Source organism: Chiloscyllium punctatum, chromosome 25, assembly GCF_047496795.1.
Source record: "Chiloscyllium punctatum isolate Juve2018m chromosome 25, sChiPun1.3, whole genome shotgun sequence".
NCBI classification, from domain to species: Eukaryota; Metazoa; Chordata; class Chondrichthyes; order Orectolobiformes; family Hemiscylliidae; genus Chiloscyllium; species Chiloscyllium punctatum.
In genome coordinates, this window is record NC_092763.1 from 73,251,597 (window position 1) to 73,279,479 (window position 27,883).

The following is a 27,883-nucleotide window of genomic DNA, read 5'->3' on the forward strand; positions in this document are numbered from 1 at the left end:
TACTGCAGGATGTACACCTCACCTGGCTCTTCCTATTGGCCATCCCATAATTCCAAAACCTATTTGTTACCCTTCGAATAAGTATGAACTTACTACCAACATTTCACAAGCTTACTTTCAGAAATCAAAAAGAAACAGAGTTGACAGACTCAAACACAAATTAAATAGACAACTTGCACTTTAAAATTTGGAAATATTGATGGAACCAATCAGCTACCTTCTCTGCATTTGTGATATCGTGTCACCATTGGTCACAGTACAGTTAAGCCTCTAAATCCACACCTTACGATCTCCCCATTCATATTTCGCTCTAAAAACCTAATTTCTTGGACTAAACATTAATTAAGGTATCTCTTCCCACCTCTGCCCTGAATTCCCATTTTGACCCAAATTCCCAGACACTCACTTTGTCTCAGTCTCATTCTGGCAATGTGTCCCTCACTCTGACCCAGCAGTTTACTCCCAGTATTCGAAAATATCATACCGGTGTAAATTAAATCACAAATTTCTCGACATGCACCCGATTGCCTGTTTTCAAAGTCTTTAGATCAATTTTGCACCTTTAGGCAGGCAACCTTTTTTATTCCAGAAGGGTCACATGACATTTGTTTCAATCTGTGGTCAGGTGACCAGTGCAGCCATTTTAGGTCCATGTTGCAAACTTTCAAAAAATATTAGTGCATAAAAGGTCTCAGTTTTAACAACCTGATGGCAATTTTTTTTTAACAACCTCTACCATCAGGGGAAAGGTACAGAGGCTTGAACGCATGCACCAGCCAGTTTCGAAACAGTTTCTACCCTACTGTCATTAGAATACTGAATGGACTCACAAACTCCTAGCATTCGCCTGTACCTCTGTTTCTGTTTTTGTCACTGTTTACCTTTTATTTACATATCTATGCTACTTAACTACGTGATCTGCCTGTATTGGTTGCAAGGCAAAGCTTTCCACTGTGCCTTGGTACACGTGACAATAAACTCAACTCAATGCAATTCAATTCCAGAGAATTTACCCCAAATTCCAGACACTAACTAGAAGCGGCTTAAACTTTTCTTTTGATCCTGCACCCCTGGCATGAATAAAGTGAAAAAATAAAAAGCTAACCTTCACATTTGAATGTCGACTGATCACTGTCAGCAGCAAATCCATGGTAGTTCACTCTTTTGGGTCCAAAACAAAATGGTACCATTGTTACGGTTCTATAATCTTTACCCTCTTTCCAGATAAATTCATCTTTTAGTGAACTTATTGTTAGCCCCAGTCCTCAAGCAGAAGTGAGTTTAAATGTTTCTCAGAATGGTGTTGGACTATAAGCTGCTGTTGTGTGATTTTTAACTTTGTCCACCCCAGTCCAACACCGCCACCTCATAATAGGAACATAGTCAGGTAAGTTACTAGCAATGGCTGTGATTCCAAAATAAAGTGTTCTTACCCCAGGAATCTTTAGACTACCAAAGATATCTCAGAATAAAATAGACCTATGGAATATTATAATAGAGACAACTGTTAACCAATCTCATAGAATTGCCCTTTTAAGAACTCTCTGTGTTTGTATTTGTTTATCGGTGTTGATGCATGCCAGTCTTTTTAATGACTCCTTGATAATACCTTATTATAAGAATCAATCCTTGACTAAATTATAGTATGGTTATGAGACTGTGAGTGTAGAATAATTAAAACATTCAAATCGCAGAGAAATAAATGCTGGAAAATGTAAATCCACCGAGAAATGATATGAAGTATCAATTCTCCTCAGAAGTATTTCAAACCAATTAAAGATGAGTTCAGGAGATATAACAAATAATTACACTAAGATTATAAATTCAATCCAAATATAAAATCATAGTTTTATTTTGTTTTGACTTGCCCTAGCCTAAGGGGAATTCTTTTTAAGAAATTCAACTCTACACTTGTGCCAAAGAAGACTAATCTGTACCTGATGTTTTCCGATAAAACTAGCTTCAAGGAAGGTCTGTGCCTCTGAATAAGAGCTTTCAGTGTTCACTGAGGAGTTCAAGAATTCTTGTAGGATAAAACTGTCTGATTGCTTATGTGTCTAAGTGACTGTACCTTTGTGTGTATGTCTACATTTGTGTGTGTCTGCATGTGCATTTGTATGTCTGCATATGTGTGTATGTCTGTATCTATGGTATATGTCTACACATATCTGTATATGCCTGTGGCATTTATCTGTATGTGTGTGTGCCTACATGTGTGTCTGTGTGTGTCTTCATGTGTTTGATTATGTGTGCACATGTGTATATGTGTTTTGATTTGATTTGATTTATTATTGTCACATGTACCTAAGTACAGTAAAAAGTTTTATTTTGTGTGCAGTGCAGGCTGATCAAACAATATAAAGATCATAGGGTAATTGAACAGAGTGAGGAAGACAAAGTTACAGCTGCAAAGAAGGTGCACAAAAAGTAAAAAGCTTAGAATGGAGGTTTAAAAGGGAACAACAATTCTAAGAAATTTTAGAATACGATCTGCTATAGAGAGCTCGTAAAGAATAGCCCAGTGTCCATATGCAGACATCGTGAAATGGCATACTGTCTGTGTGTGTGTGTGTGTGTGTGTGTGTGTGTGTGTGTGTGTGTGTGTGTGTGTGTGTGTGTAAGTGTGTGTGTCTGTGTGTGTGTGTGTCTGTGTCTGTGTGTGTGTCTGTGTGTAAGTGTGTATGTGTCTGTGTGTGTCTGTGTCTGTGTGTCTGTGTGTGTGTGTGTGTCTGTGTCTGTGTGTGTGTGTAAGTGTGTGTGTGTGTTTGTGTGTGTGTGTGTGTATGTGTGTGTGTGTCTGTGTGTGTGTCTGTGTTTGTGTGTGTGTGTGTGTAAGTGTGTGTGTGTGAGTGTGTGTATATGTGTGTGTGTGTGTGTCTGTGTCTGTGTGTGTGTGTGTCTGTGTGCGTATTTGTGTGTGTCTGTGTGTCTGTGTGTGTATGTGTGTGTGTCTCTGTGTGTGTGTCTGTGTCTGTGTGTGTGTGTGTGTCTGTGTGTGCATGTCTGTGTCTGTGTGTGTGTATGTGTTTGTGTGTGTGTGTTTGTGTGTGTGTGTATGTGTGTTTGTGTGTGTGTCTGTGAGTGTGTCTGTGTGTGTGTCTGCGTCTGTGTGTGTCTGTGTGTGTGTGTCTGTGTGTGTGTGTGTCAGTGTGTGTGTTTGTGTGTGTGTGTCTGTGTGTGTGTGTCTGTGTGTGTGTTTGTGTATGTGTGTGTCGGTGTGAGTCTGTGTGTGTGTCTGTGTGTGTGTCTGTGTGTGTGTGTCTGTGTGTGTGTGTCTGTGTGTGTCTGTGCGTGTGTGTCTGTGTGTGTGTGTCTGTGTGTGTGTCTGTGTGCATGTGTGTCTGTGTGTGTGTCTGTGTCTGTGTGTGTGTGTGTGTGTGAGTCTGTGTGTGTCTGTATGTGTGTGTGTGTCTGTGTGTGTGTCAGTGTGAGTCTGTGTGTGTGTCTGCGTCTGTGTGTGTCTGTGTGTGTGTGTCTGTGTGTGTGTTTGTGTGTGTGTGTGTCTGTGTGTCTGTGTGTCGGTGTGTCTGTGTGTGTGTGTCAGTGTGAGTCTGTGTGTGTGTCTGTGTGTGTGTGTCTGCGTCTGTGTGTGTCTGTGTGTGTGTTTGTGTTTGTGTGTGTGTCTGTGTGTGTGTGTCAGTGTGAGTCTGTGTGTGTGTGTCTGTGTGTGTGTGTGTGTTGGTGTGTCTGTGTGTGTGTGTCTGTGTGTGTCTGTGCGTGTCTGTGTCTGTGTGTGTGTCTGTGTGTGCATGTCTGTGTGTGTGTGTGCGTGTGTCTGTGTGTGTGTGTCTGTGTGTGTGCCTGCGAGTGTGTGTCTGTGTGTGTGTGTATGTGTGTGTATGTGTGTGTGTGTGCGTGTGTGTCTGTGTGTGTGTGTGTCTGCGTCTGTGTGTGTCTGTGTGTGTGTGTCTGTGTGTGTGTTTGTGTGTGTGTGTGTATCTGTGTGTGTGTGTGTCGGTGTGTCTGTGTGTGTGTCAGTGTGAGTCTGTGTGTGTGTCTGTGTGTGTGTGTCTGCGTCTGTGTGTGTCTGTGTGTGTGTTTGTGTTTGTGTGTGTGTGTGTCTGTGTGTGTGTGTCAGTGTGAGTCTGTGTGTGTCTGTGTGTGTGTGTCTGTGTGTGTGTGTGTGTCGGTGTGTCTGTGTGTGTGTCTGTGCGTGTCTGTGCGTGTGTCTGTGTGTGCATGTCTGTGTGTGTGTGCGTGTGTCTGTGTGTGTGTGTCTGTGTGTGTGCCTGCGAGTGTGTGTCTGTGTGTGTTTGTATGTGTGTGTATGTGTGTGTGTGCGTGTGTCTGTGTGTGTGTGTCTGTGTGTGTGTGTGTGTGTCTGTGTGCATGTGTGTCTGTGTGTGTGTGTGCGCATGTGTGTCTGTGTGTGTGTGTCTGTCTGTGTGTGTGTGTATGTGTGTGTGTGTGTGTATGTGTGTGTGTGTGTGTGCATGTGTGTCTGTGTGTGTGTATGTGTGTGTGTGTGTCTGTCCGTCTGTCTGTCTGTCTATGTGTGTATGTGTGTGTGTGTGTGTGTGTGTGTGTGTGTCTGTATTTGTGTGTGTGTGCGTCTGTCTGTGTGTGCGTGTCTTTTGTAGTCTCAAGGTCTTACTTCACAGAAAGTAAATCTGGGCTGGGTACAGTGTTGATTACCATTTTGTTTCTGGCAAAGATTCAAATTCTGCATTAGCTATTTTAAATCCTAACACTTCGAATTTTGCGTTAATTCAAACTTTACAAATTCTGTATCAATTGAGTTAATTCCTTAACACCATTGAGCTTTGATTGGTCTATTTGGAAAAGGACCCAGATGCCCTTGATACTCGGAAGCCTATGAGAAATGGTAAAGGAAGTCAGCAAATTAATTTGTACTGCTGAGTTACTTTTTTGGGGGTTCATTGATATAATTCTGTCCTAACTGCCTACATTGTTGTTTGCTGTGACTGGAGAGTTTCACTGTTCTCTTCAGATAGAGAACAAAAAGTTCAGTGTAGGATTTAAATGGTGGCTTGAGAGACAACATTTCCAGCAAATTCATGGAGATGGATGCTGTGACTGTGACTTCAATGTGGGATTCAGCCAGGAAGCAGCTTGTGTCAAAACACTGCATTAATGGAAGCATGAGCCTGAGCTTCCAGTTGGTGACATTTAATTTTCCACCTTGCTTCCACACTTTCAGTCCTTGTCCTGCAACAGTGTTCCAGTCAAACTCATCACGAGCTCAAAGAATAACACCTCATCTTTTGACTTGATACCGTATAGCCGGCTGGACTCAGCACTAAGTTCCACCATTTTGGATCACAACCTCTGCCTTCATCCTGTTCTATGCATTGCTTTTTGTTGGATTGATCTTGTCTTCTTTTTTCTTTCTTTGTCCCTTCCTGTTGCATTCACGAGCTGCTATTCAGCTCATCTGGACACATCTTTACTTTGCCCATTGCTCCCCTTGCCTTTTTGTTCAATTAATTTCTCTCAACATGTACCCCATCACAGAAATTCCATTTGTTCTTCCTGTCAAAGAGCCAGAGTTTTTACAATGTGATTAGGTGTGTTCTGATGAAAAGTCACTGGATTCAAAATGTTGACTCTACTTTCTTCCCATAACTGCTGCTAGACTTGTTGACTTTCTTTAGTAATTTCTGTTTTTGTTCAGATTTCCAGCATCCACAGTTCTTTGCTTTATTTTAGTGGAAAGAGGCCCTTCATCCCTTCAAATCCATGCTGGCCATGAAACATCTCTCTATTACATTCTTCTTCTTGGTCCCTTACTTATTTCATTAGTTCAAAAACTGTACATTTCTAACTTTAAGCAGTTCAGATGAATGATCATTGACTTAAATATGAACTCTGACCAGAATTTTTTTTTATTTCAAAAATATACTTTATTCATAAAATTATTTGGATCTCTATACAATTGGTCATGCCATTCTTGTGCACACATTGCATTGCTTTACATACAGACACCGAAATTTATTTTTCCTATGTACAAGTCTGTACAATTACTATCCAGCTCTTCTGAGGCGTTAGCAGAGCCCAAGTGACTGCGTGGGCTCCCTGTTCTTCTTAGGCAGGCAGATGTTACACGGTGGTCTTTCCCCACCGCGCCTTGGCGACAGCTGCCCCAAGCTTCAGCGCATCCCTCAACACGTAGTCCTGGACATTGGAATGTAGAGCACAGAGTCCCGCGTCACAGCGCTCTCGGGACAAACCTCAACAAACACCACTGCATTCCTCTCCAGACTTCTTCTGTGAAGGCACATTCCAGAAGGAGGTGTGTGACAGTCTCCTCCCCCCCACAGCCGCTTCGAGGGCAGTGTGCGGTGGGGCTGAGAGTCCGGGCGTGCATAAAGGATCTCACAGGCTGATGATTTGGAATGGTCCAACTTGCGTCTATCCTCACAGTCGGAAGAGCTGCCTGTATCCTCGTCGTGTAGGTGTCACTTCCCCCTTTGCTGGGTGGCTTTGGGGGCCTGGCGAGGTTTCCTCTTCCTGCTTTTGACAGTAATCTGGATTAGTGATGCTGGTGCTGTGCTCTTCCAGCACCACTAATCCAGAATCTGGTTTCCAGCATCTGCAGTCATTGTTTTTATCTGCTTTTGACAATAATCCAATCCTCTGCCTCCTTTGATCCCTCCTATTCCATTTCCTCCGTCTGTTTTGAAGGAGCTTGGATCGGCTGCTGCACCTCCGCGCTGCCGTCTGCTCCGTTACAACATGCCCTTCCTTCTGGGTGCCTCCAGACCCCGTTCCTGTGCTGGTTTGCGGTACCTTGCTGGCCTTTGGCGGTCCACGGCTCGTGTTGCCATCTCCGGCCATCTGTGCGTAGGTGGTGGCCCCTCGTCTTGGGCAGGCCTTGTACATGTAGCCCGCCTCTCCGCACAGATTACAGTTCTTGGCCTCCTTACATTCCTTGGTCAGGTGGCCTTCCTGCTTGCAGTTTCGGCAGACGGTCACCTTACAATGTGCCGCTATGTGGCCTGACCTCCCGCAGGTTCGGCACACTTTCGGCTGCCCTGCGTATGTCAGGTAACCTCTGCTTCCTCTGATAGCAAAGCTGGAGGGTGGGTGGAGGATGTTCCCACTGGCATCGACCCTCAGGGTTACCCTGACCTGCCGCTTGCTGGTCCAGATCCCAAAAGGATCGACCACATCGGTACTTTCTCCCTCGACCTGGACGTATCTTCTCAGGAAGGTCACGACATCTGCTGCTGGGACGTGAGGGTTGTACATCTGGATTGTAACAAACCAACTCCTCTGCGCAGGAAGCACACACAACGGGACCACTGACAAGATGGAGAACAGAGGTTCCCCTTCCTTCTCCTTGAAGACCTTCAGGAGCTGCTCGCAATTCTTCACACTCCTGAAGGTCACGTCGAAATAGCCTGCCCCAGGGAAATCCTGCAGGGAGTACACTTTTTTTTAATTTCAAAAATATACTTTATTCATAAAATAATTTGATGATCTGTACAGTTGGTCATGCTATACATACGTAAACATTTGCATACGGAGATCAGAATTTATCATTTGTATGTACAGGTCTGTACATTTATCAATCATATATCCATATATTTAGCTGAGGCGTCAGCAGAGCCCAAAAGACTGCGTGGGCCCCCTGTTCTTCTTAGGCAGGCTGATGTTATACGGTGGTGTTTCCCCACCATGCCTTGGCGGCAGCTGCCCCAAGCTTCAACGTGTCCCTCAACATGTAGTGCTGGACCTTGGAATGTGCCAGTCTGCAACACTCAGTCGGGGTCAACTCCTTCAGCTGGAAGATCAACAGAGCATTCTTCACCGAGTTGATGATCCTCCAGGCACAGTTGATGTTCGTCTTGGTGTGCGTCCCGAGGAACAGGCCGTAGAACACGGAGTCCCGCGTCACGGCGCGGCTCGGGACGAACCTCGACAAACAACACTGCATTCCTCTCCAGACTTCTTCTGCAAAGGCACATTCCAGAAGGAGGTGTGTGACAGTCTCGTCCCCTCTCCGCAGCTGCTTCGAGGGCAGCGTGCGGTGCGGCAGAGAGTCCAGGCATGCATAAAGGATCTCACAGGCAGAGCCCTTCTCACCACCAGCCAAACCATGTCTTGGTGCTTGTTGGAAAGTTCTGGCAATGAGGCATTCTGCCAAATGGCTTTGACAGTCTGCTCAGGGAACCGCTCGACAGGATCCACCCTCTCCTTTTCCCGAAGGGTCTCAAGGACACTACGTGCTGACCACTTCCTGATGGATTTGTGGTTAAAGGTGTTTTCCTTAATAAACTTCTCCACGAAGGACAGGTGATACGGAACGGTCCAACTACTCGGAGCATTCCGCGGCAGCGAGGCCAGGCCCATCCTTCGCAACACCAGGGACAGGTAGAACCTCAGTACGTAGTGACACTTGGTGTTTGCGTACCGGGGATCAATGCACAGCTTGATGCAGCCACACACAAAGGTGGCCATCAGGGTGAGGGTGGCATTGGGTGTATTTTTTCCCCTGTTGCCCAGATCTTTGTACAACGAGTCCCTTTGGACCCGGACCATCTTTGATCTCCATATAAACTGGAAGATGGCCCGGGTGACTGCAGCGGCACAGGTTCTGGGAATAGGCCAGACCTGTGCCACGTATAATAGCATTGACAGTGCCTCACACCTGATAACCAGGTTTTTTCCCACGATGGAGAGCGACCGTAGCTTCCATCTGCCCAGTTTCTGCCTCACTTTGCTGATACGCCCCTCCCAAAACTTGGCGCACGCCCCAGCCCCCCAGAACCACATACCCAGCACCTTCAGGTGGTCGGTCCTGACTGTGAAGGGGATTGAGGATTGGTCAGCCCAGTTCCCGAAGAGCATGGCCTCTCTCTTGCCTCGGTTTATCTTGGCCCCCGAGGCCCGTTCAAACTGGTCACATATGCATATGAGTCTGTGCACGGACAGCGGATCTGAGCAGAAAACAGCGATGTCATCCATGTACAGGGAGGCCTTAACCTGCAGGCCCCTGCTGCCAGGAATAGTCACTCCTCTCAGGCTCGCATCCCTCCTGATGGACTCAGCAAATGGCTCCATGCAGCACACAAACAAGGCAGGAGAGAGAGGGCAGCCCTGCCTGACTCCAGATCTGACTGGGAAGTTATCTGATTCCCACCCATTGATTGAGACTGCACTGACAATGTTGGTGTAGAGCAGTCTGATCCAATTGCAGATTCCCTCCCCAAAGCCCATTTTCGAGAGATCATCTCTCATATACGTGTGTGATATCCTGTCAAAGGCTTTCTCCTGGTCCAGGCTGATCAGGCAGGTGTCCAACCCTCTGTCCTGCGCGTAGGTGATTGTATCCCTGAGGAGTGCAAGTTTTTGATCATCCTTTTCCTGTTTGCAAGATTATTTTCAGATAAATTTTCACATATTCAGCTCATCAATCACATGTATGTGTGTTTGCTTGTGTCTTATTGGATTCATAAATCTTAGCTAAGGACCTAAATGATATCCTTCTCATCAAAGGGCTTCACGAAACAAATCAGAGAAGAAACGAAGGGACCAGTTTAATATACTTATCAAGGAACTTAGTACCATGCTGCAGGGCTCCACACACAAGATGGACAAGTCGACTGTGCTGCAAAGGACAATTGATTTTTTACAGAAACAAAAAGGTAAGAGTATAGATAATCTGACCAGGGTTTATAATGCAAAACAATGCTTGGCCTTGTTTGACATTGGGAATTTTCTTCACTGGAATTCCAGTTTTGTTGTGATTGTGATGATCCTATTGCTTTAAGAAGTGTATTTTGTTCTTTTTTTAAAATTAGGTTTTAAGACAGAAGTGAGAGCTGAATATTTGAATCCTATAAAGTAAGCAACTTGAGAGGCCTTGGTTTTTTTTGTAAAAGGTAGGAACAATATAAGCAGCCTGAATGGGTGGGGTCAAGCTCCCACAAAAACAGAGTTTTAATTTTTAGTTTTCAGAAGCAGTTGTTGCTGGGATCCTGAAGCTGGGTGGAAGCTGTAGTATATCTTTCCCTGCTACTCACTCTTGTTCAGAGATTTCTCTTGATGTTTTCCTCCGACTAGAGAATCGCCTGTGCGACAACCCAGTTTTCTTAACTTGCCTTCATCGAAGGAGTGTTTATGAGATGTTACTATATTGTTTAGTAGTAAAATAATCTAGTATTCTGTTAAGTTTTTCAATAGAATTAAGTTATCCCAATTGCTTCTTTCTTTTGCTGCATTTTTATTATAGTTTATAAGTAAAGTGTGTTTTGCTTCAAATCTGGTAGTCTGACCAATTGAATTGCATCAAGAACCCAATGCTTGGCACTTGCCTTTAAGATAAGAAAAAGTTAGAGTCGAGGCTATCTTCTCAATATATTTTGAGGGAGTTTGGTCTGGTCCATAACATAATTCAAAAACCAATGGCCAGACCTCAAGGATACCTTACTCATTCTTTATGGTTATTTTAATCATCCTGTTCAGTTATATCATACCTCTGGGGCAGGTGGGACTTCAGCCTGGACTTTCTGATCCATAAGTAGGGATACTACCACTGAGCCACAAAACCCTTTGCAGTAAATTGCATTGAGCAACATAGAGTGATATAGATGTACAGCATGGATACGGACCCTTCAGTCCAACTCGTTAATGCTGTCCAGATATCCTAACCTAATCTAGTCTCATTTGCCAGCACCTAGCCCATATCCCTCCAAACCTTCTTCTTCATATACACATCTGATGCCTTTTAAACGCTGTTATTATACCAGCCTCCACACTTCCTCTGGCAGCTCATTCCATACACGCATCACCTTCTGTGTGAAAAAGTTTTCCCTTTGGTCCATTTTATATCTTCGCCCTCTCACCCTAAACCTATGCCCTCTAGTTCTGAACTGCCCCACCCCAGGGAAAAGACCTTGCCCCTCATGATTGTACAAACCTGTATAAGATAACCTCTTAGCCTCTGACCCACCCCAGGAAAAATAGCCCCAGCCTATTCAGCCTCTCCTTATAGTTCAAATCCTCCAACCCTGGGAACACCCTTGTAAATCCTTTCTGAACCCTTTCAAGTTTCACAACATCCTTCTGATAGGGAGGGGATCAGATGACCAATCACCTTCTTCACTGTCTTTTTTACCTGCGACTCTACTTTCAAGGAGGTATGAAGCTGCACTCCAGGTCTCTTTGTTCAGCAACACTCCCTGGGACCTTACCATTAAGTGCATAAGTCCTGCTCTGATTTGCTTTTCCAAAAATGCAGCAGCTTGTATTTATCTAAATTAAACTCCATCTGCCACTCCTCAGCCCATTTGCCCATCTGATTAAGATCCGATTGTACTCTGAGGTAACCTTCTTTGCTGCCATTTACACATCCAATTTTGGTGTCATCTGCAAACTTATGAACTAAACCTCCTATGTTCACATTCAAATCATTTATATAAATGACGAAAAGCAGTGGACCCAGCACTGATCCTTGTGGCACTCCACTGATCACAGGCCTCCAGTCTGAAAAGCAATCCTCCTCCACCACCACCCTCTGTCTTCTACCTTTGAGCCATTTCTGTATCCAAATGGTTTGTTCTTCATGTATTCCATGAGATCTATGATATTCACACCCATGCTATTAGTGACTTGCTGTTCGGATCAATTCCCTACTGTTGAAACGTTTAGAGCTTTCACAACAAACTAGAAAGCAAAGAGTTGTTATAGCAAGGCAACTTTTACAAGGTCAGTCACCTACCAGCTTCTTATAAAGCAGCTATTCAATTTTGGAGAATTCTTAACTCTTAATAATTCAATTCAACTTAATAATGACCTTTTCCTTTTCAGAAGATTGACAGCATTTTCCGAAGCTCTCGCAGTAGCTCTGACCACTTTGTGAATCAGCTTGAAACATCTATTTTGCTTCATTATGTAGCTTGGCCACTAAGTCTTGTTATCCAAGATTTAATATATTCCAGACTGGGATCAGTGCATTTTTGGCACTGAGGGAATAAAGGAATCTGGAAATCGGGCAGTGGAACTGATGTAAAAGATCAGTCATGATCCTACTTATTGATGGAACAATTTTGAGAGGCCACATACTATTCACCTCCTATTTTGTTATTTTATGGGTGAAACACTGTCAATTCTGAACCAGGCTTCCTCGATTAACCAGCATGGGCTCCTCTACACAAGTAGAGAAAGTGAGGAGTGCAGATACTAGAGATCAGAGTCAAGATTGGGGTGCTGGAAAAACACAACAGGTCAGGCAGCATCTGAGGAGCAGGAGGTGGGCTGATGAAGGGCTCTTGCCCGAAACGTCGATTCTCTTGCTCGTTGGATGCTGCCTGACCTGCTGTGCTTTACCAGCGCCCCACTCTCGACTCCTCTACACAACTCACATTCCTTATCCAGTACCTGTCCCAAAGACTCATAGAGTCATCTAGTACTTAAGAGGCCCTTCAGCCCATTGTGTCTGCACCCACCCACCTATTTTCCCACTTCTCAGCATTTGGCCCACAGCCTCGTGTGTTATGGCATTTCAAGAGTTCATCCATGTAGCTGTTAAAGGTTGTGAGGTTTCTTGCGTCTACTACCCTCCCAGTAAGATTCCCACTACCCTCTGGATGAAAACCATTTTCTTCAAATCCCCTTTAAACCTCCTGCCTTTCACCTAAAATGATGCCCCCTTATTATTGATCCTTATACTAAGGGAAACAGCAGCTTTCTGTACGCCCTGTCCAAGGCCATCGTAATCCTACACACCTCAGTAAAGTCCCATTCTCCATCTCCTTTTACTTTCAAAACTCTTCAAACATGTATCCAATTTCTCCATGTTGAATTTATCTGATTCAATCATAAAGTAGACGCTCTGGTCATCAGGCAGAATTCCGCCCAGATTCCTTCCCATCCGAATCCAGATTAGTCTAGTTTGACAATCATCGTCATGCCGGTTATGTAGGTTGCTTTGAAAATGAAGTTTAAATCAGCTCCCAGACCTGCTTATTCATGAAATAGCCTGTTATATCAGACCTGTGTTCCCTTTCAGAGCTCTCAGCCCAGACGGACGCTTGTGAGATCAGGCAGGATTGGAAGCCTTCTTTTCTTAGTAATGAAGAGTTCACACAGTTGATGTTGGAGGTAAATAAAATCTCTTCAGTACAATGCAATCACTAGCCTCCAAGGCAGAGGCCATATAATTTCCCAGAGCTGGGGATTGGAATGCAGCACCAATATGAAAAATGGATCAATCAGAATTATTGCATTCATTCACAGGATATGGGCATTGCGAGCAAAATCAGCATTTATTATCCATCTTTAACTGCCCTGGGGAAGGTGGGAGTGTGTTACTTTCCTGAGTACAACTGGGGCCATATCAGAATGCAGTTAACACTACTGGGTGAGGACGGGAGACTTTATGCCCCAAATAGCAGATAGGATTTTTATAACAAATCCACCATGATCACCTTCACTGATGCTAGACTTTTTCATTCCAGATTTTGTAAGGGTAACTGAATTCTCAGAGTGAAAACCAAAATACTTAGTCATGAAGATATTAGTCCTCCATTTTGAAGTACAGAGGTCAGACAAGAATGTCTCATTCATGAATAGTACTATTGTTTTTCCTTCTATGCTAGACACAGAAGGTTGTGAGATTTGGTGGATTTTTAATTCAGGATTACTCCTCTAGTAAAATGACAATTCTACTGCTTATTCCCTACGGTACTGTCAAATAGAACGTAGCTTTCGTTCTTTATGTCTCACGTCAGTGCTGAAACGAATGGTCAGCCAGCAGCTCCTTCTTTCTAAAGTCTAACTCGCTGGTAAAAAAGTGATGATTAGTCAACTCTTGACTGTAGTATTGGAATGTTTCCACTACATCAACTGCAAGAAGAAAAAGCTTAAAACTACAAAGCCAACTATGATTGGCCAATAAAGATAGGCCTTAGTAACAGAATAAACTGAGGATGATTAATAAAATGAGCAACTTGCAGCGCAGTACTATTATATAATTTGGACTATATCATAATTGTATACATTAGTAAGATTTTTAGATAGTACTACAATAATGAATAAAGTGTGCTACAGTGCTGTAGCATTCTAATAATTAATGAATATCGAATGCTTCCCTGTCCGTTTACAATACAATTATTACATTCTCACAGCATTCCAAAGTGCGGTTGCATCAGTAAGTTACATTCCAAAGTCATGTTAATTATAATTACGAAAAGAAAACATTTAGTTAACCGGTCTGCAAGTCAAGCAAGGGGAAATTAGTGATTAAACTTTTGATGTTTTTCAGATACGTTAAATACCAAGCATCAGTCTGAGAAGGTTGGACATTTTCCCCTGGCTACTGACCCAAGACAGTTGCGGTCACCAGCTGTAAACATCCGCTTACCTTTAAATTAATTTTAGCTGGGAACATCGAGCATGCATACCTGTGAAATAGTTCATTAATCATGGTGCAGTTTTTACCTGCACATTGCAGAATTCCAGCATTACTAAATAATAACTTTATTAAATAACTTTCCTCAGTAATTTTAGTAACGTTAATATGATTAGGAATTGGTTCATAAGCAAAAGCCATGAATTGCATGTTGTTAAATATGACCAATTTTATTGCAATGTGCTGATTTCCAGATCAATGATGCATCTCTGCTGTAGACAGCAGAGAAGTGGCCACAATGGATTATATCTGTTTAAAGCAGTTAAACAAAGTGGAGATCTGTCTGTGCGAGCAGCCACACATGTATGCATTTCAACATGAACACTTCTTAGTATATTCACAGTTAAATGTGAGTGCATTTAAATACAACACAGTTCTAAGATGATTTGTTGGCTAATGAGTTGAAGATTGAAACCAAACCCCACAACATTAAAGTCTTGATCATTCTGAATCTGAAGCAGTCAAGTCTGACAATATTTTGGTGGCAATGATGTGCAGATACTGGTATTGGACTGGGGTGGACAATGTTAAAAATCACACAACACCAGGTTATAGTCCAACAGGTTTATTTGGAAGCACTAGCTTTCGGAGCGCTGCTCCTTCATCAGGTAGCTGTGGAGTAGGATCATAAGACACAGAATTTATAGCAAAAGATTACAATGTCATGCAACTGAAAGAATATGTTGAACAAACCTAGATTATTCTAAAAGATGAAAACTTAACAGGGAGCTGGGCTTGTTCAATATATCCTTTCAGTTGCATGACACTGTAATCTTTTGCTCTAAATTCTGTGTCTTATGATCCTCCTCCACAGCTACCTGATGAAGGAGCAGTGCTCTAAAAGCTAGCACTTCCAAATAAACCTGGTGCTGTGTGAATTTTAATATTTTGGTGAACATTAATGCAGTCTGCCAAGAAAGATCTCTAACTCAAGTTTGAGATACTTCCAACTGCTGCTAGATAACCATGCAAACCGATGTCTTAACAGGTAGGCTATTCCTATTGGGACAAACAGCACAAAACTTACTAGAGTGTGCCATGCTTTTTGATGTTTAACACTACATTGTTTTAGCTGCTTAAACTGCAGCAACCCCTTTGTATACGCATTAGGGTCCCCAATCTTTAGCTGTGCCAATCTGCAGCTAAAATAACTGAATTTCAGTAATTAGGATGCATTTTTGTGGATTAGTGAGGGGAAAGGAAGTTCTATATGGGTAGATCTGACAGTAGCTTAGTTAGGAGACTTTTAAACATGACAAACCCCCTTTTTTTGAATGTCACGCAGTTGGCTGATCAAGTATAAGTTATCAGATAAGTATAAGTAAAGTAATCTAATCCAATCTAAAAAAACATGGGCACAGATATCGAGGTATAATTGACCTATTTCTTCTGCTTGTGTTATTCCGCCATCCAGACATTTTAGATTAGATTAGATTAGTACAGTGTGGAAACAGGCCCTTTGGCCCAACAAGTCCACACTGACCCTCCGAAGAGCAACCCACCCAGACCTATTCCCCTACGTTTACCCCTTCACCTAATACTACGGGCAATTTCGCATTTGCTGGTGTAGTGTTCTTAAATTTGCCTCACTTGCTCATAAGCAGAAAGAAATGTAAATGTCACTTGGGTGGTGTTTTAACACTTTTTTTTATTTTGTTTCAATTTAGGCTTTAGATGGGTTTCTTATTGCACTTACCGCTGACGGAAACATTATTTATATCTCCGACAGTGTTTCTTCATTGCTCGGACATTTACCGGTAAGCATTACAGAATTATTCGGTGAGGTTCCCTCTTTTTGCATTTATAATCTTGTACAGTTTGGATAAGGGAGAACCTGTAAGGTCACAGGAGACAAAGCAGAATGCAAATTGACTTTGACCAGCTGGTGTTTTTCCTGTAAATGTGCTTTATTCTGTAGATGTGAATAGACTGCATTGAGCAATTACAGTCAAGGTGGACGTTCTTTCAACTGTGAGAATTCTTTGTTCCACAGCTTTGACTGAAACCCTAAGCGATTCATTCATAATTTTCTTAATGTTGCTGATATGCTTTTGATTGCTCCCTTGAATATTTCCACCTTGAGGTTTTCCAACATTAATTGTCTTGGACTGAAATACATAACTTTCCATTTTTAATGCTAATTTATTTTAACTTCCGTAAGAAATTCAAAAAGTAGTAAATACAGGATCTTAACCAAATGGTTTTAAGTAGCGCAGAAACTTTCAGTTTGAGGAAAAAAAACACTGATTTAAAATTCCACAGCATTCAGTTTGATATATAACTACATCTAGGGTGTAGGTTTGCTCGCTGAGCTGTAGTAGGTTTAATATCCAGACGTTTCATTACCTGACTCGGTAACATCATCAGTGGCAACCTCCAAGTGAAGAAACTGTTGTCTTCTGCTTTCTATTTATATCTTTCTCCTGGATGGGGTTCCTGGGGTTTGTGGTGATGTCATTTCCTGTTCATTTTCTGAGGGGTTGATAGATGGCATCTAGATCTAAGCGTTTGTTTATGGCGTTGTGGTTGGAGTGCCAACATATTCAACATATTCAAGAAGAACGGATACTCAAATAATAGTGTGCAGATTCCTCAAGAAGACGACAAGCAGACCAAACACAGCCAGAAACCCTAACCACCTTACCATACATCAAAGAAGTTTCAGAAACGACCGCCAGACTACTGAGACCCCTCGGAATCCTAGTAGCAAACAAACCCACCAACACTCTCAAACAAAAACTAACAAACTTAAAAGACCCAGTACAACCCATGGACAAAACCAACATCATCTACAAAATTCCATGTATGGACTGCCACAAACACTACGTAGGACAAACAGGAAGAAAGTTAGCCACCAGGATACACAAACATCAGCTAGCCAGAAAAAGACTTGACCCTCTCTCCCTCATAGCCCTACACACGGATGAAAAAAAACACCATTTCGACTGGGACAACACATCTATCCTGGGACAGGCTAAGCAAAGACATGCCAGAGAATTCCTAGAGGCCTGGCACTCCAACCACAACGCCATAAACAAACGCATAGATCTAGATGCCATCTATCAACCCCTCAGAAAACGAACAGGAAATGACATCACCACAAACTCCAGGAACCCCATCCAGGAGAAAGATATAAATAGAAAGCAGGAGACAACAGCTTCGCTTCACTTGGAGGTCGCCAGGTAATGAAATCAGGTACCTAGCCAGGTAATGAAACGTCTGGATATCAAACCTACAGCTCAGCGAGCAAACCTACACCCTAAGCCTCAACCTGAGCTACAAACCTTCACAAACCTTGTATATAACTACATCAAATAAGCCAGCACCTAATTTTCAGGTCATCATTTCCAGAAGATCAATCTAACTCATAAACTCTTAGATGTTTATAAAACAAAAGATGGTCATTCAACCCATTGTGTCTGCACCAGTCAACAAACATTGAGCCAAACTAATCCCATTTTCTGTCTTTGGGCCCATAGCCATGGGGAGCTATAGCAATAAAAATAAATATCTAAATACTCCTTAAACTCCAAGAGGTTCCAACTCAAGTACTCTTTCAGGAAATGAGGTCCAGACTTCTACCACCCTCTGAATGAAAAAAAACCTTTCCTCAGCTCTCCTCTAAATGTTGTAACATTTACCTCAAATCTATGTCCTGTGGTTATTCATTCCTTAACTAATGGGAAAGGTGCCTTTCTATTCTTCCTCCCTATGTCTCACATAATCTTACACACCTCTATCAGATCCCTTCTGAATCTCCACTGCTCCAATGCAAACAGCCCCAGCCTACCCAAATTTACCTCATGGCTCAGACCCACCAGCCCAAATAGCTTCATGTAAATCTCCTCTGCACACTCTCTAACATTTCTCAACAATTCAGATTCCAACAGAGAGTGCAACTCTGAATGGATGGAAAGCTGAGGTCGGCAGTTAATGAATGAGCCTGTCACTGCACGTGGATGGAAAATGGTTAATTGTTGATTATACTGAACATTCTAACCAATTGGAAGTCAATGATATTACTTACCTACTAGAGGCACGAGTTGCAACAGATGTGCCATATCCTGACTCAAGGTTGCCTAAGCAAGTGCTCCACTCTGGCCTCCACAATGATAAGTAATCACTAGGACGGCAGAGGTAACCTGATAAGGACACTCTTATTGTCCAACATCCCCCACTGACACATGGGAATCACTTACCCTCGAACGCACAAATTGGTGAAGAAGCATCACAAAGGCATCAACCAGTTTGAGGCCTCCGAGTGGAGCATGTGGAGCAGTGAGAAGAATCCAGAGTATCCCACCAAGCCACCTCCTCAAACACCAACTGTTTCCTCCGCCACCCCTCTCTTCCACCTTTCCCACGTTGGAGACCTCAGCTCCAGGATCAGACAACTCAGCCACTGCAGAATCCAGCTGTCACCACCCCCCTCCTCCTCTTCATTCCCAGAGAAGAAGCAAGTTATCATCAGTCCTGAGTGTCTTCTGGCAAAGCATCTGTTTCAAACAACCATGTCTGTGCTCTTATATCAACTGTATAAAGGCAACAACATTGTCAGCAAATTGGTGGGGAATGAAATAGCAAGGAAGTGTGAAAATTAACTTCAGTCCTTACAAGCAAGTATTAAGGGACAAGCAATCTATTAAAAAAAAATTAGCTGGATTACACTGAAGAGACAATTGCTGATGTGAACATAGTCATAGCTGAATTGAATTTGAATTGAATTTAATTTTTTGTCATGTGTACCGAGACACAGTGAAAAGCTTTGTCTTGTGAACAATACAGGCAGATCACAGAGTTAAGTAGCATAGATAATTAAATAATAGATAAACAGCGGCAAAAACAAAAACGCAGGTCCAGGTGAATGTTAAGAGTTTGTGAGTCCATTCCGTATTCTAACAACAGTTGGGTAGAACTGTTATGAAACCAGCTGGTGCTTGTGTTCAGGCTTCTGTACTTTCTCCCCGATGGCAGAGGTGCTAGAGGTTGTAGAAAAGCATTGCCAGGGATGCCGGCAGCTTTTCATAGAGTCATAGAGATGTACAGCATGGAAACAGACCCTTCGGTCCAACCTGTCCATGCCGACCAGATATCCCAACCCAAACTAGTCCCACCTGCCAGCACCCGGCCCATATCCCTCCAAACCCTTCATATTCATATACCCATCCAAATGCCTCTTAAATGATGCAATTGTACCAGCCTCCACCACTTCCTCTGGCAGCTCATTCCATACACGTACCACCCTCTGCGTGAAAAAGTTGCCTCTTAGGTCTCTTTTATATCTTTCCCCTTTCACCCTAAACCTATGCCCTCTAGTTCTGGACTCTCCTATCCCAGGGAAAAGACTTTGTCTATTTATCCTATCCATGCCCCTCATAATTTTGTAAACCTCTATAAGGTCACCCCTCAGCCTTCAACGCTTCAGGGAAAACAGCCCCAGCCTGTTCAGCCTCTCCCTGTAGCTCAGATCCTCCAACCCTGGCAACATCTGACCTCCCAACTCCTATACTCAATACTCTGACCAATAAAGGAAAGCATACCAAATGCCTTCTTCACTATCCTATCTACCTGCGACTCCACTTTCAAGGAGCTATGAACCTGCACACCAAGGTCTCTTTGTTCAGCAACACTCCCTAGGACCTTACCATTAAGTGCATAAGTCCTGCTAAGATTTGCTTTCCCAAAATGCAGCACCTCACATTTATCTGAATTAAACTCCATCTGCCACTTCTCAGCCCATTGGCCCCTCTGGTCAAGATCCTGTTGTAATCTGAGCTAACCCTCTTCACTGTCCACTACACCTCCAATTTTGGTGTCATCTGCAAACTTACTAACTGTACCTCTTATGCTCGCATCCAAATTATTTATGTAAAAGAGAAAAAGTAGAGGACCCAGCACCGATCCTTGTGACACTTCACTGGTCACAGCCCTCCTGTCTGAAAAACAACCCTCCACCACCACCCTCTGTCTTCTACCTTTCCTTGACAGCCGGCCTGGTAGATGGATTCTGTAGATGGGAGGTTGACCTTTGTGATCATCCGGCCTGAGTTCACGGCTCCCTGTAATTGTCTCCAATCTTGAATGGTACAGTTACCATACCAGGTAGTAATACATCCAGACAGAATGCTCTCGATTGCACACCTATAAAAATTGGCAAGGGAATTTGCCGTAATGCCAAATTTCCTCAGCTGCCTGAGGAAGAAGAGATGTTGCTGGGCCTTTGCAGCCAGTAGAGTCCATGAAAGCTTGTTGTGGATGACCACTCCCAGGAAATTGACATTCTCCACTCGTTCCACCTCTGTGCTGTTAACGTGGAGGGGGGTATGAGTATCATCCCATTGAAAGTCAATAATGAGTTCCTTGGTCTTGCTGGCATTGAGAGCTAGGTTTTTCTCAGTGCACCATTTTTCCAGGTCTTCCACCTCCTGTCTGTAGTCTGTTTTGTCGCCATCTGAGATTCGACCAACTATGGTGATGTCATCAGTGAACTTGTAAATGGCATTAGTCTGGTATAAGGCGACGCAGTCATGGGTATACAGTGAGTCTAGTAGGAGGCTGAGTACACACCCCTGGGGGGGGGCTCCAGTGTTAAGTGTTAGTGACGATGAAATATTGTCTCCAATCTTTACTAATTGTGGCCTGTGGGTCAGGAAACTGAGGATCCAGTTGCAGAGAATGGGGCTTAGTCCGAGATCACTAAGTTTAGTAATCAGTCTCGAGGGGATAATAGTGTTGATGGCTGAACTGCAGCCAAATGAGTAGGATTCTTACATAGCTGTTCTTGGTGTCAAGATGTTCTCGGGAGGAGTGAGGGGCAAGTGATATGGCATCTGACGTGGGACATCTGACATCTAGCTCTAGTTGATTAAACTGAGACACTGACTGTACAGTGAGTGGATACTCACACTGGACACCCTTCAGCCACACAGGGCACCAACAGTGATTTCACTAGTTTCCAAATCTCCCCTCACCACACCTCATCTCAGATCCAAACCTCCAACTCAGCACTGCCCTTTTGACCTGTCCTACCTGTCCATCTTCCTCCTACCTATCTGCTCCACCCTCCACACCGACCTATCATAAACACCCTCCACCTGCATCTGCCTATTGCCTTCCCAGCTACCCTCCACTCCCCTCCAAGCCTCATCCCCCTCTCCCTATTTACCTCTCAGCCCCCTTCCCCTTCACATTCCTGATGAAGGGCTTATGCCCAAAACATTGATTCTCCTGCTGCTCGGATGCTGCCTGACCTGCTGTGCTTTTCCAGCACCATGCGTTTCGGTTTCCTTCATTTGTTATACAGCATACAGCACCCAGCGTTTACTCAGAAAACCTGGGGGCCTGTGTAAGGTGTCAGTCAGATTGTTAATAGAATGTGTACAGCTCATCAGTAACAAGGAGATTGAAATCCCTGAACTCTGGAAAAAGTCAGCTTCTCAGATGAAAATGAGCCTGGAGGAAGATGTAGGTTGGCTGCACAGTTCCAGCAAATGCATTCATTCCCAAGACAATAAAAAGAATAATGAGATAGGTAGTGGATTTGATCAGATTTATTGCTCCCCAGACTATTGAACAACCTACTCAAGCAGACCCAGTTAAAGAATGATAACCTGAACAACAGATTACAATCTTATTGAAGCAATTACTGGGTGGTGGATTGTTAAATTATCACCAAAATGTGTGGTCCTGCAAACAGATGGGTGATAACAAGAATTCACGTATGAGATAAAATCTGCTTGCAAAAGAAGTGAAACCAGACAGTTTTATCTTATTGGGATCTTATTAACAATTTCCCTTCCCACCTGTTGCATTTCTGCTTTTATTTCAGATCTCCAGCATCTGCATTTTATTTAATGTTGCTCAAATTCAATTCCATTCATTAAAATAAGCACCTAGAAGGTTATGTTGATGGGATTTAGATGAGGTAATATGTAAGGAGCTCCTATGAAGCAAGAAAAATAGCTCTGGCTAGTTGGACTGAACTGCCAGCTTCTTTGTTGTATTTTCTTGTAATTTAGGCAGACTTATCAGCACATCTCTGAACTTGGAATCTGCCAAAAGAAGGGATAAAACAATTCCTACCTCTTTGAGGGATTTGCCCAATTCTGTAACCAAAGCCCACGTAATTGATCTCTGTGAAGTTCTCTTTGATATCTATAGTCAGTCAAGTGCAAAGTCCCAGTCAAATTTCATTAATCAGTTATGACCTATTGGAGAGCAGGGATGTATAGTGTTGTATAACAGAGTAGATCACCTGTGTCCAATCTCTCTCACCCTTAAATCTCATTCCTAACCTCACACCCAACAAATTCTTCCTTAAAGAAATTAAGTATTGAAGCATTAACTATGTCAGTTTATCAATTAACTCTTTTCACTATTACAACATCAACACACTGCCATGAAATCCCAATTCCATTATTAGGTGTATGACTCAGTGAGACATTGAATATTGGAACTTAAATAAATTCCACTTTCACTCCCTGGTCTCTGCTGACTTGACTGACCACTGAAAGGCAGTTCTAGGACTTTAACAATTACACTTCACGCTCTGACCAAGTGACAGGAATAACAATGGTGGAGTGCGCTGTCTGAAAGTGTGGTAGAAGCAGTTTCAAAGGGGAATTGGATCCATGTTGAGAAGTCATAATTGGAGGACAATGGAAGTCTGGGACTAATTGGATAGCTCCTTCATGGAACTGAAACAGGAAAGATGGGCTGACTGGCCTCCTTACATATCATAATATTCCGGTTTGAAAGTAAATATCAGGTGAAATCACAAAATGGCTCAGCTAGAATTATTTGAAGTCACATGTGCAGTATCTTTAACATATTCAAAAATCTTAAAGAGTCACACTTTGGGCTCAGACATGCAGAATTAGAACTTACCTAAATGGTCTGATGTGAAGAGGGGACCCATCAGTAACAATATTATTAGCATAACCCCCCACACTGTACTGCTTCCTGGGGAATTCTCCCATGTTCTCATGTCTTAACATGTTGCACGAAATTGCTCTAAAACTTATTATTTAGAAACTAAGACCTAAGCATTGCATCAGCACCATCTCATTAGGTCCAGCACCCAGTAATTTGTGTTGTTTGTATCTTAGTTTTTCACCCTGTCTGTTAAGACAATGTTCTTTTAAACATTCAATGACTGGGCTAAGTCTGGAGAAATAAAATGTGACTTCAGTAACTCAATTACACGACAGTTACCTTGCCAAATGAAATCATTGCTGCAGTATAATATTTGCTTATATTTTATTGACATTTTCACAGCATAATGGAAATCTTGAATTTATTCATTTCTAAGGACATATGTTTCCATTTTAGCAGCAGAGTGCAAATCTGTTTTTGAACCAGAGAAGGAAAATGATATGCTAAAAATTCTGCCGCTACATATGTCTCCACCTGTGTGTATGTGTCTGTGTGTGTGTCTGAGTGTGTGTGTGTGTGTGTGTGTGTGTGTGTGTGTGTGTGTGTGTGTGTGTGTGTGTCTGAGTGTGTGTGTGTGTGTGTGTGTGCGCATGCGTCTGCATGTGTATGAGTCTGTGTGTATATGCGTGTGTATATATATATTTCTGTGTGGGTGTTTGTGTCTGAGTATGTGTGTGTGCATACGTTTGTGTGGATGTACATGCATGTGTGTATGAGTGATTCTGCACCCACAGTGGAATGTTAAGTTTAATAACGTCAATAAGCAGCTATGAAACTTTGGAGAAAGTGAGGACTGCAGATGCTGGAGATCAGCGTCTCGAGTGCAGTGCTGGAAAAGCACAGCAGGTCAGGCAGCATCCGAGGAGCAGGAGAATCAATGTTTCGGGCAAAAGCTCTTCATCAGGAATGAGGCTTGTGGCCGGGGTGCTGAGAGATGAATAGGACGGGGATGGAGTTGGGGGCGAAGATAACTGAGAATGCAATAGGTAGATGAAGATAATGGTGATAGGTCAGAGAAGAGGGTGGAGTGGATAGATGGGGAAGGTGATGGACAGGTCAGGAGAGTGGTGCTGAGTTGGAAACTTAGGTCTGGGATAATTTGGGTGAAAGGGAAATGAGGAAATTGGTGAAATCCACATTGATCCTGTGTGGTTGCAGGGTCCCAAGGCAGAATATGAGGCATTCTTTATCCAGGTGTTGGGTGGTAAGGGTTTGATGATGGAGGAGCTGCATATCCTTGGCAGAGTAGGAGGGTGAGTTCAGAGTTTCAAAGAACATCTCTGGACCAATCCACACCAATCAACCCCACCGCCCCATGGCTGAACACTTTGACTCTGAATTGTCCACTGAGATGGCCCCAGAAATCCAATCACTTCACATGGCAATTAAGTAACAAATGCTGGCAAAGCCAGTGACAGCCGCATCCCATGACTGAATAAAAAAAGATGTCCCCACACTCACTTCTCTCCTGAAAGAGGCTATTCAGCCCATCTAATTGATGTTTCATAGAAATTGTAACTACCTCTTGAATAATGCAAGTTTCTCTTAATTTATTCATATGATAATGTAGTTTAGGAACATGCCGTCAGTGCCAAGTAAATCAATTTAGGTTGTTTTGCTGGGACATCAGGAATTAAGTGTTATCACACTGAATTCTGATCCAAATCAGGATCAGTGCAGAAGCTGACAATGATTATCACTGTGTTGAGTATTAATATTGATCAGACTCCATCAGTGTTGGGCATCATTCAAGAAAGATACTTGACCGGTGAGGTGATGGCCTAGTGGTATTATCGCTCGACTTTTAATCCAGAAACCCAGAATAATGTTCTGAGGACCTGGGTTCAAATCCCTCTAAGGCAGATGGTCAATAAATAAAATCTGGAATTAAGAGTCGACTGATGACCCTGAAACCATTATCAACTGTCAGAAAAGCTCACTTGGTTCACTAATGTGCCATTCTTATCTGGTCTGGCCTTTATGTGACTGCAGAGCCACAGCAATGTGGTTGACTCTTAACTGTCCTCTGAAATGGCCAAGCAAGCCACTCAGTTGTATCAATCACTAGAAAGTCACAGCAAAGAAATGAAACTGTATGGGCCACCTGGCATCTACCTTGGAACTGGAAAAGACAACGGCAAAAACACAAACAGCCCTGTCAACCATGCAAAGTTCTCCTTAGCAACATTTGGGGGCTCGTGCCGAAATTGGGAGAACTGTCTCACAGACTAGTCAAACAACAATCTGATATAATCATTCTTGTGGAATCATACCTTATAGATGACACCACCATTACCATCCCTGGATATGTCCTTGTCCCACCAGCAGGACAGACCCAGCAGAGGTGGTAGCACCATGGGATACAGTCAGGAGGGAGTTGCTCTCAGAGTCCTTGACATCGACTCCGGACCCCATGAAGTCTAATGGTTTCAGGTTAAATATGGGCAAGGAAACCTCTCACTGATTATCATGTACTGTCCCCTTCAGCTGATGAATCAGTACTCCTCCATGTTGAACAACACTTGAAGGAAGCACTGAGGGTGACAAGGGTGCAAGATGTACTCTGGGTGAGGGTATTTCGATGTCTACCATCGAGAGTGGCCCAGCAGCAGCATTACTGATCGAGCTGGTCGGGTCCTAAAGGATATAACTGCTAGACTGGGTCTGCAGCAGGTGGTGAAGGAACTAACAAGAGGAAAAAACATACTTGACCTCATCCTTACTAACCTGCTGGCTGCAGAAGCATCTGCCCATGACAGTTCAGGTAAAAGTGATCTCCACACTGTCCTTGCGGAGACGAAGGCCTGCCTTCATATTGAGAATAACCTCCACTGTGTTGTGTGGCACTATCACTATGCTAAATGGGACAGACTTCAAACAGATCTAGCAACTCAAAACTGGGCAACCATGAGGCGCTGTGGGCCATCAGCAGCAGCAGAACTGTAGTCCAGCACAATCTGCATCCTCATGGCCTGGTATTTTTCCCACTCAACCATTACCATCAAGCCAGAGGACCAACCCTGGTTCAATGGAGAGTGCAGCATCAGGCATACCTAAGAATAAGGTGTCAACCTGGTGTAGTTACCAAAGAGGACCACTTGCATGTCAGACAGCATAAGCAGCAAGTGATAGATAAAGCTAAGCGATTCCACAGCCAACAGATCAGATCGAAGCTCTGCAGTCCTTCCACATCCAGTCGTGAATGGTGATGGACAATTAAACAACTCACTCGAGGAGGATGCTCCACAAATGTCCCCATCCTCAATGATGGAGGAGCCCAGCATATCAGTGTAAAAGATAAGGCTGATGCATTTGCAAGAATCTTCAGTCAGAAGTGCCGAGTGCATGATCCAACTTGGGTTCCTCCAATGGTCCCCAGCATCACAGATACCAGTCTCCAGCCAATTTGATTCACTCCACGTAATATCAGGAAACAGTTGGAGGCACTGGATACTGCAAAGGCAATGGGCCCTGATAACATTCCAGCAATAGTACTGAAGACATGCTCCAGAACTTGCCTCTCCTGTAGCCAAGTCCTTCCAGTACAGTTACTACCCTGGCATCTACTCGACAATGTGGAAAACTGCCTGTACACAAAATGCAGGACAAACTCAACCCGGCCAACTACCACCCAATCAGTCTACTCTCCATCATCAGTAAAGTGATGGAAGGGCTCATCAACAGTGCATTCAAGCAACACCTGCTCAGCAATAACCTGCTCAGTGATGCCCGTTTTGGGTTTCACCAGGGTCACTCAGCTCCTGATCTCATTACAGTCTTGGTTCAAACATGGACATAAGAGCTGAATCCCAGAGGTGAAGTGAGAGTGACAGTCCTTGATATCAAGGCCACATTTGACTCAGTATGTCCTCAAGGAGCCCTGACAAAACTGAAATCAATGGGTTTCGGGGGCAAACACTCTGCCGGTTAGAGTCATACCTGGCACAAAGGAAGATGGTTGTGGTTGTGGAGGGTCAATCATCTCAGCTCCAGGATATCTCTGCAGGAGTCCCTCAGGGTAGTGTCCTGGCCCAACAATCTTCAGCTGCTTCATTAATGACCTTACCTCTGTCATAAGGTCAGAAATGGGGATGTTCGCCAATGATTGCACAGTGTTCAGCACCATTTGTGAATTTGCAGATATTGAAACAGTCTGTGCTCAATTGCAACAAGATCTGGACAATATCCAGGCTTGGGCTGACAAGTGTCAAGTAACATTCGTGCCACACAACGCAAGACAATGACCATCACCAATAAAAGACACTCTAACCACTAACCCTTGACATTCAACGGTATTAGCATCACAGAATTCCCCCACTGTCAACATTCTTGGGGTTACCATTGACCAAATTCTCAACTGGATTCACCACATAAATATAGTGGCTACAAGAGCAAGTCAGGGACTAGGGGTACTGTGGCAAGTAACTCACCTCCTGACACCCCAAAGTCTATTCACCATCTGCAAGGCACAAGTGTCAGGTGTGTGATGGAATACTCCCCACTTACCTAGATGGGTGTAGCTCCAAGAACACTCAAGCAGTTTGACACCATCTAGGACAAAGCAATCCGCTT

General features: G+C 43.4%; 1 protein-coding gene across 6 annotated transcripts in view; it reads left to right on the forward strand.

Moving 5' to 3' along the window:
• npas2 (neuronal PAS domain protein 2) overlaps window positions 1-27,883 on the forward strand; it is a 290,102-nt gene that overhangs the window by 190,338 nt on the left and 71,881 nt on the right. For all 6 annotated transcript variants that reach the window (XM_072595560.1, XM_072595559.1, XM_072595562.1 and 3 more), the window contains 3 exons: window positions 9,463-9,611; window positions 12,977-13,068; window positions 16,045-16,134. In XM_072595560.1, the coding sequence (XP_072451661.1) occupies window positions 9,463-9,611; window positions 12,977-13,068; window positions 16,045-16,134 (331 nt within the window). The remainder of the gene's footprint in view (window positions 1-9,462; window positions 9,612-12,976; window positions 13,069-16,044; window positions 16,135-27,883) is intronic.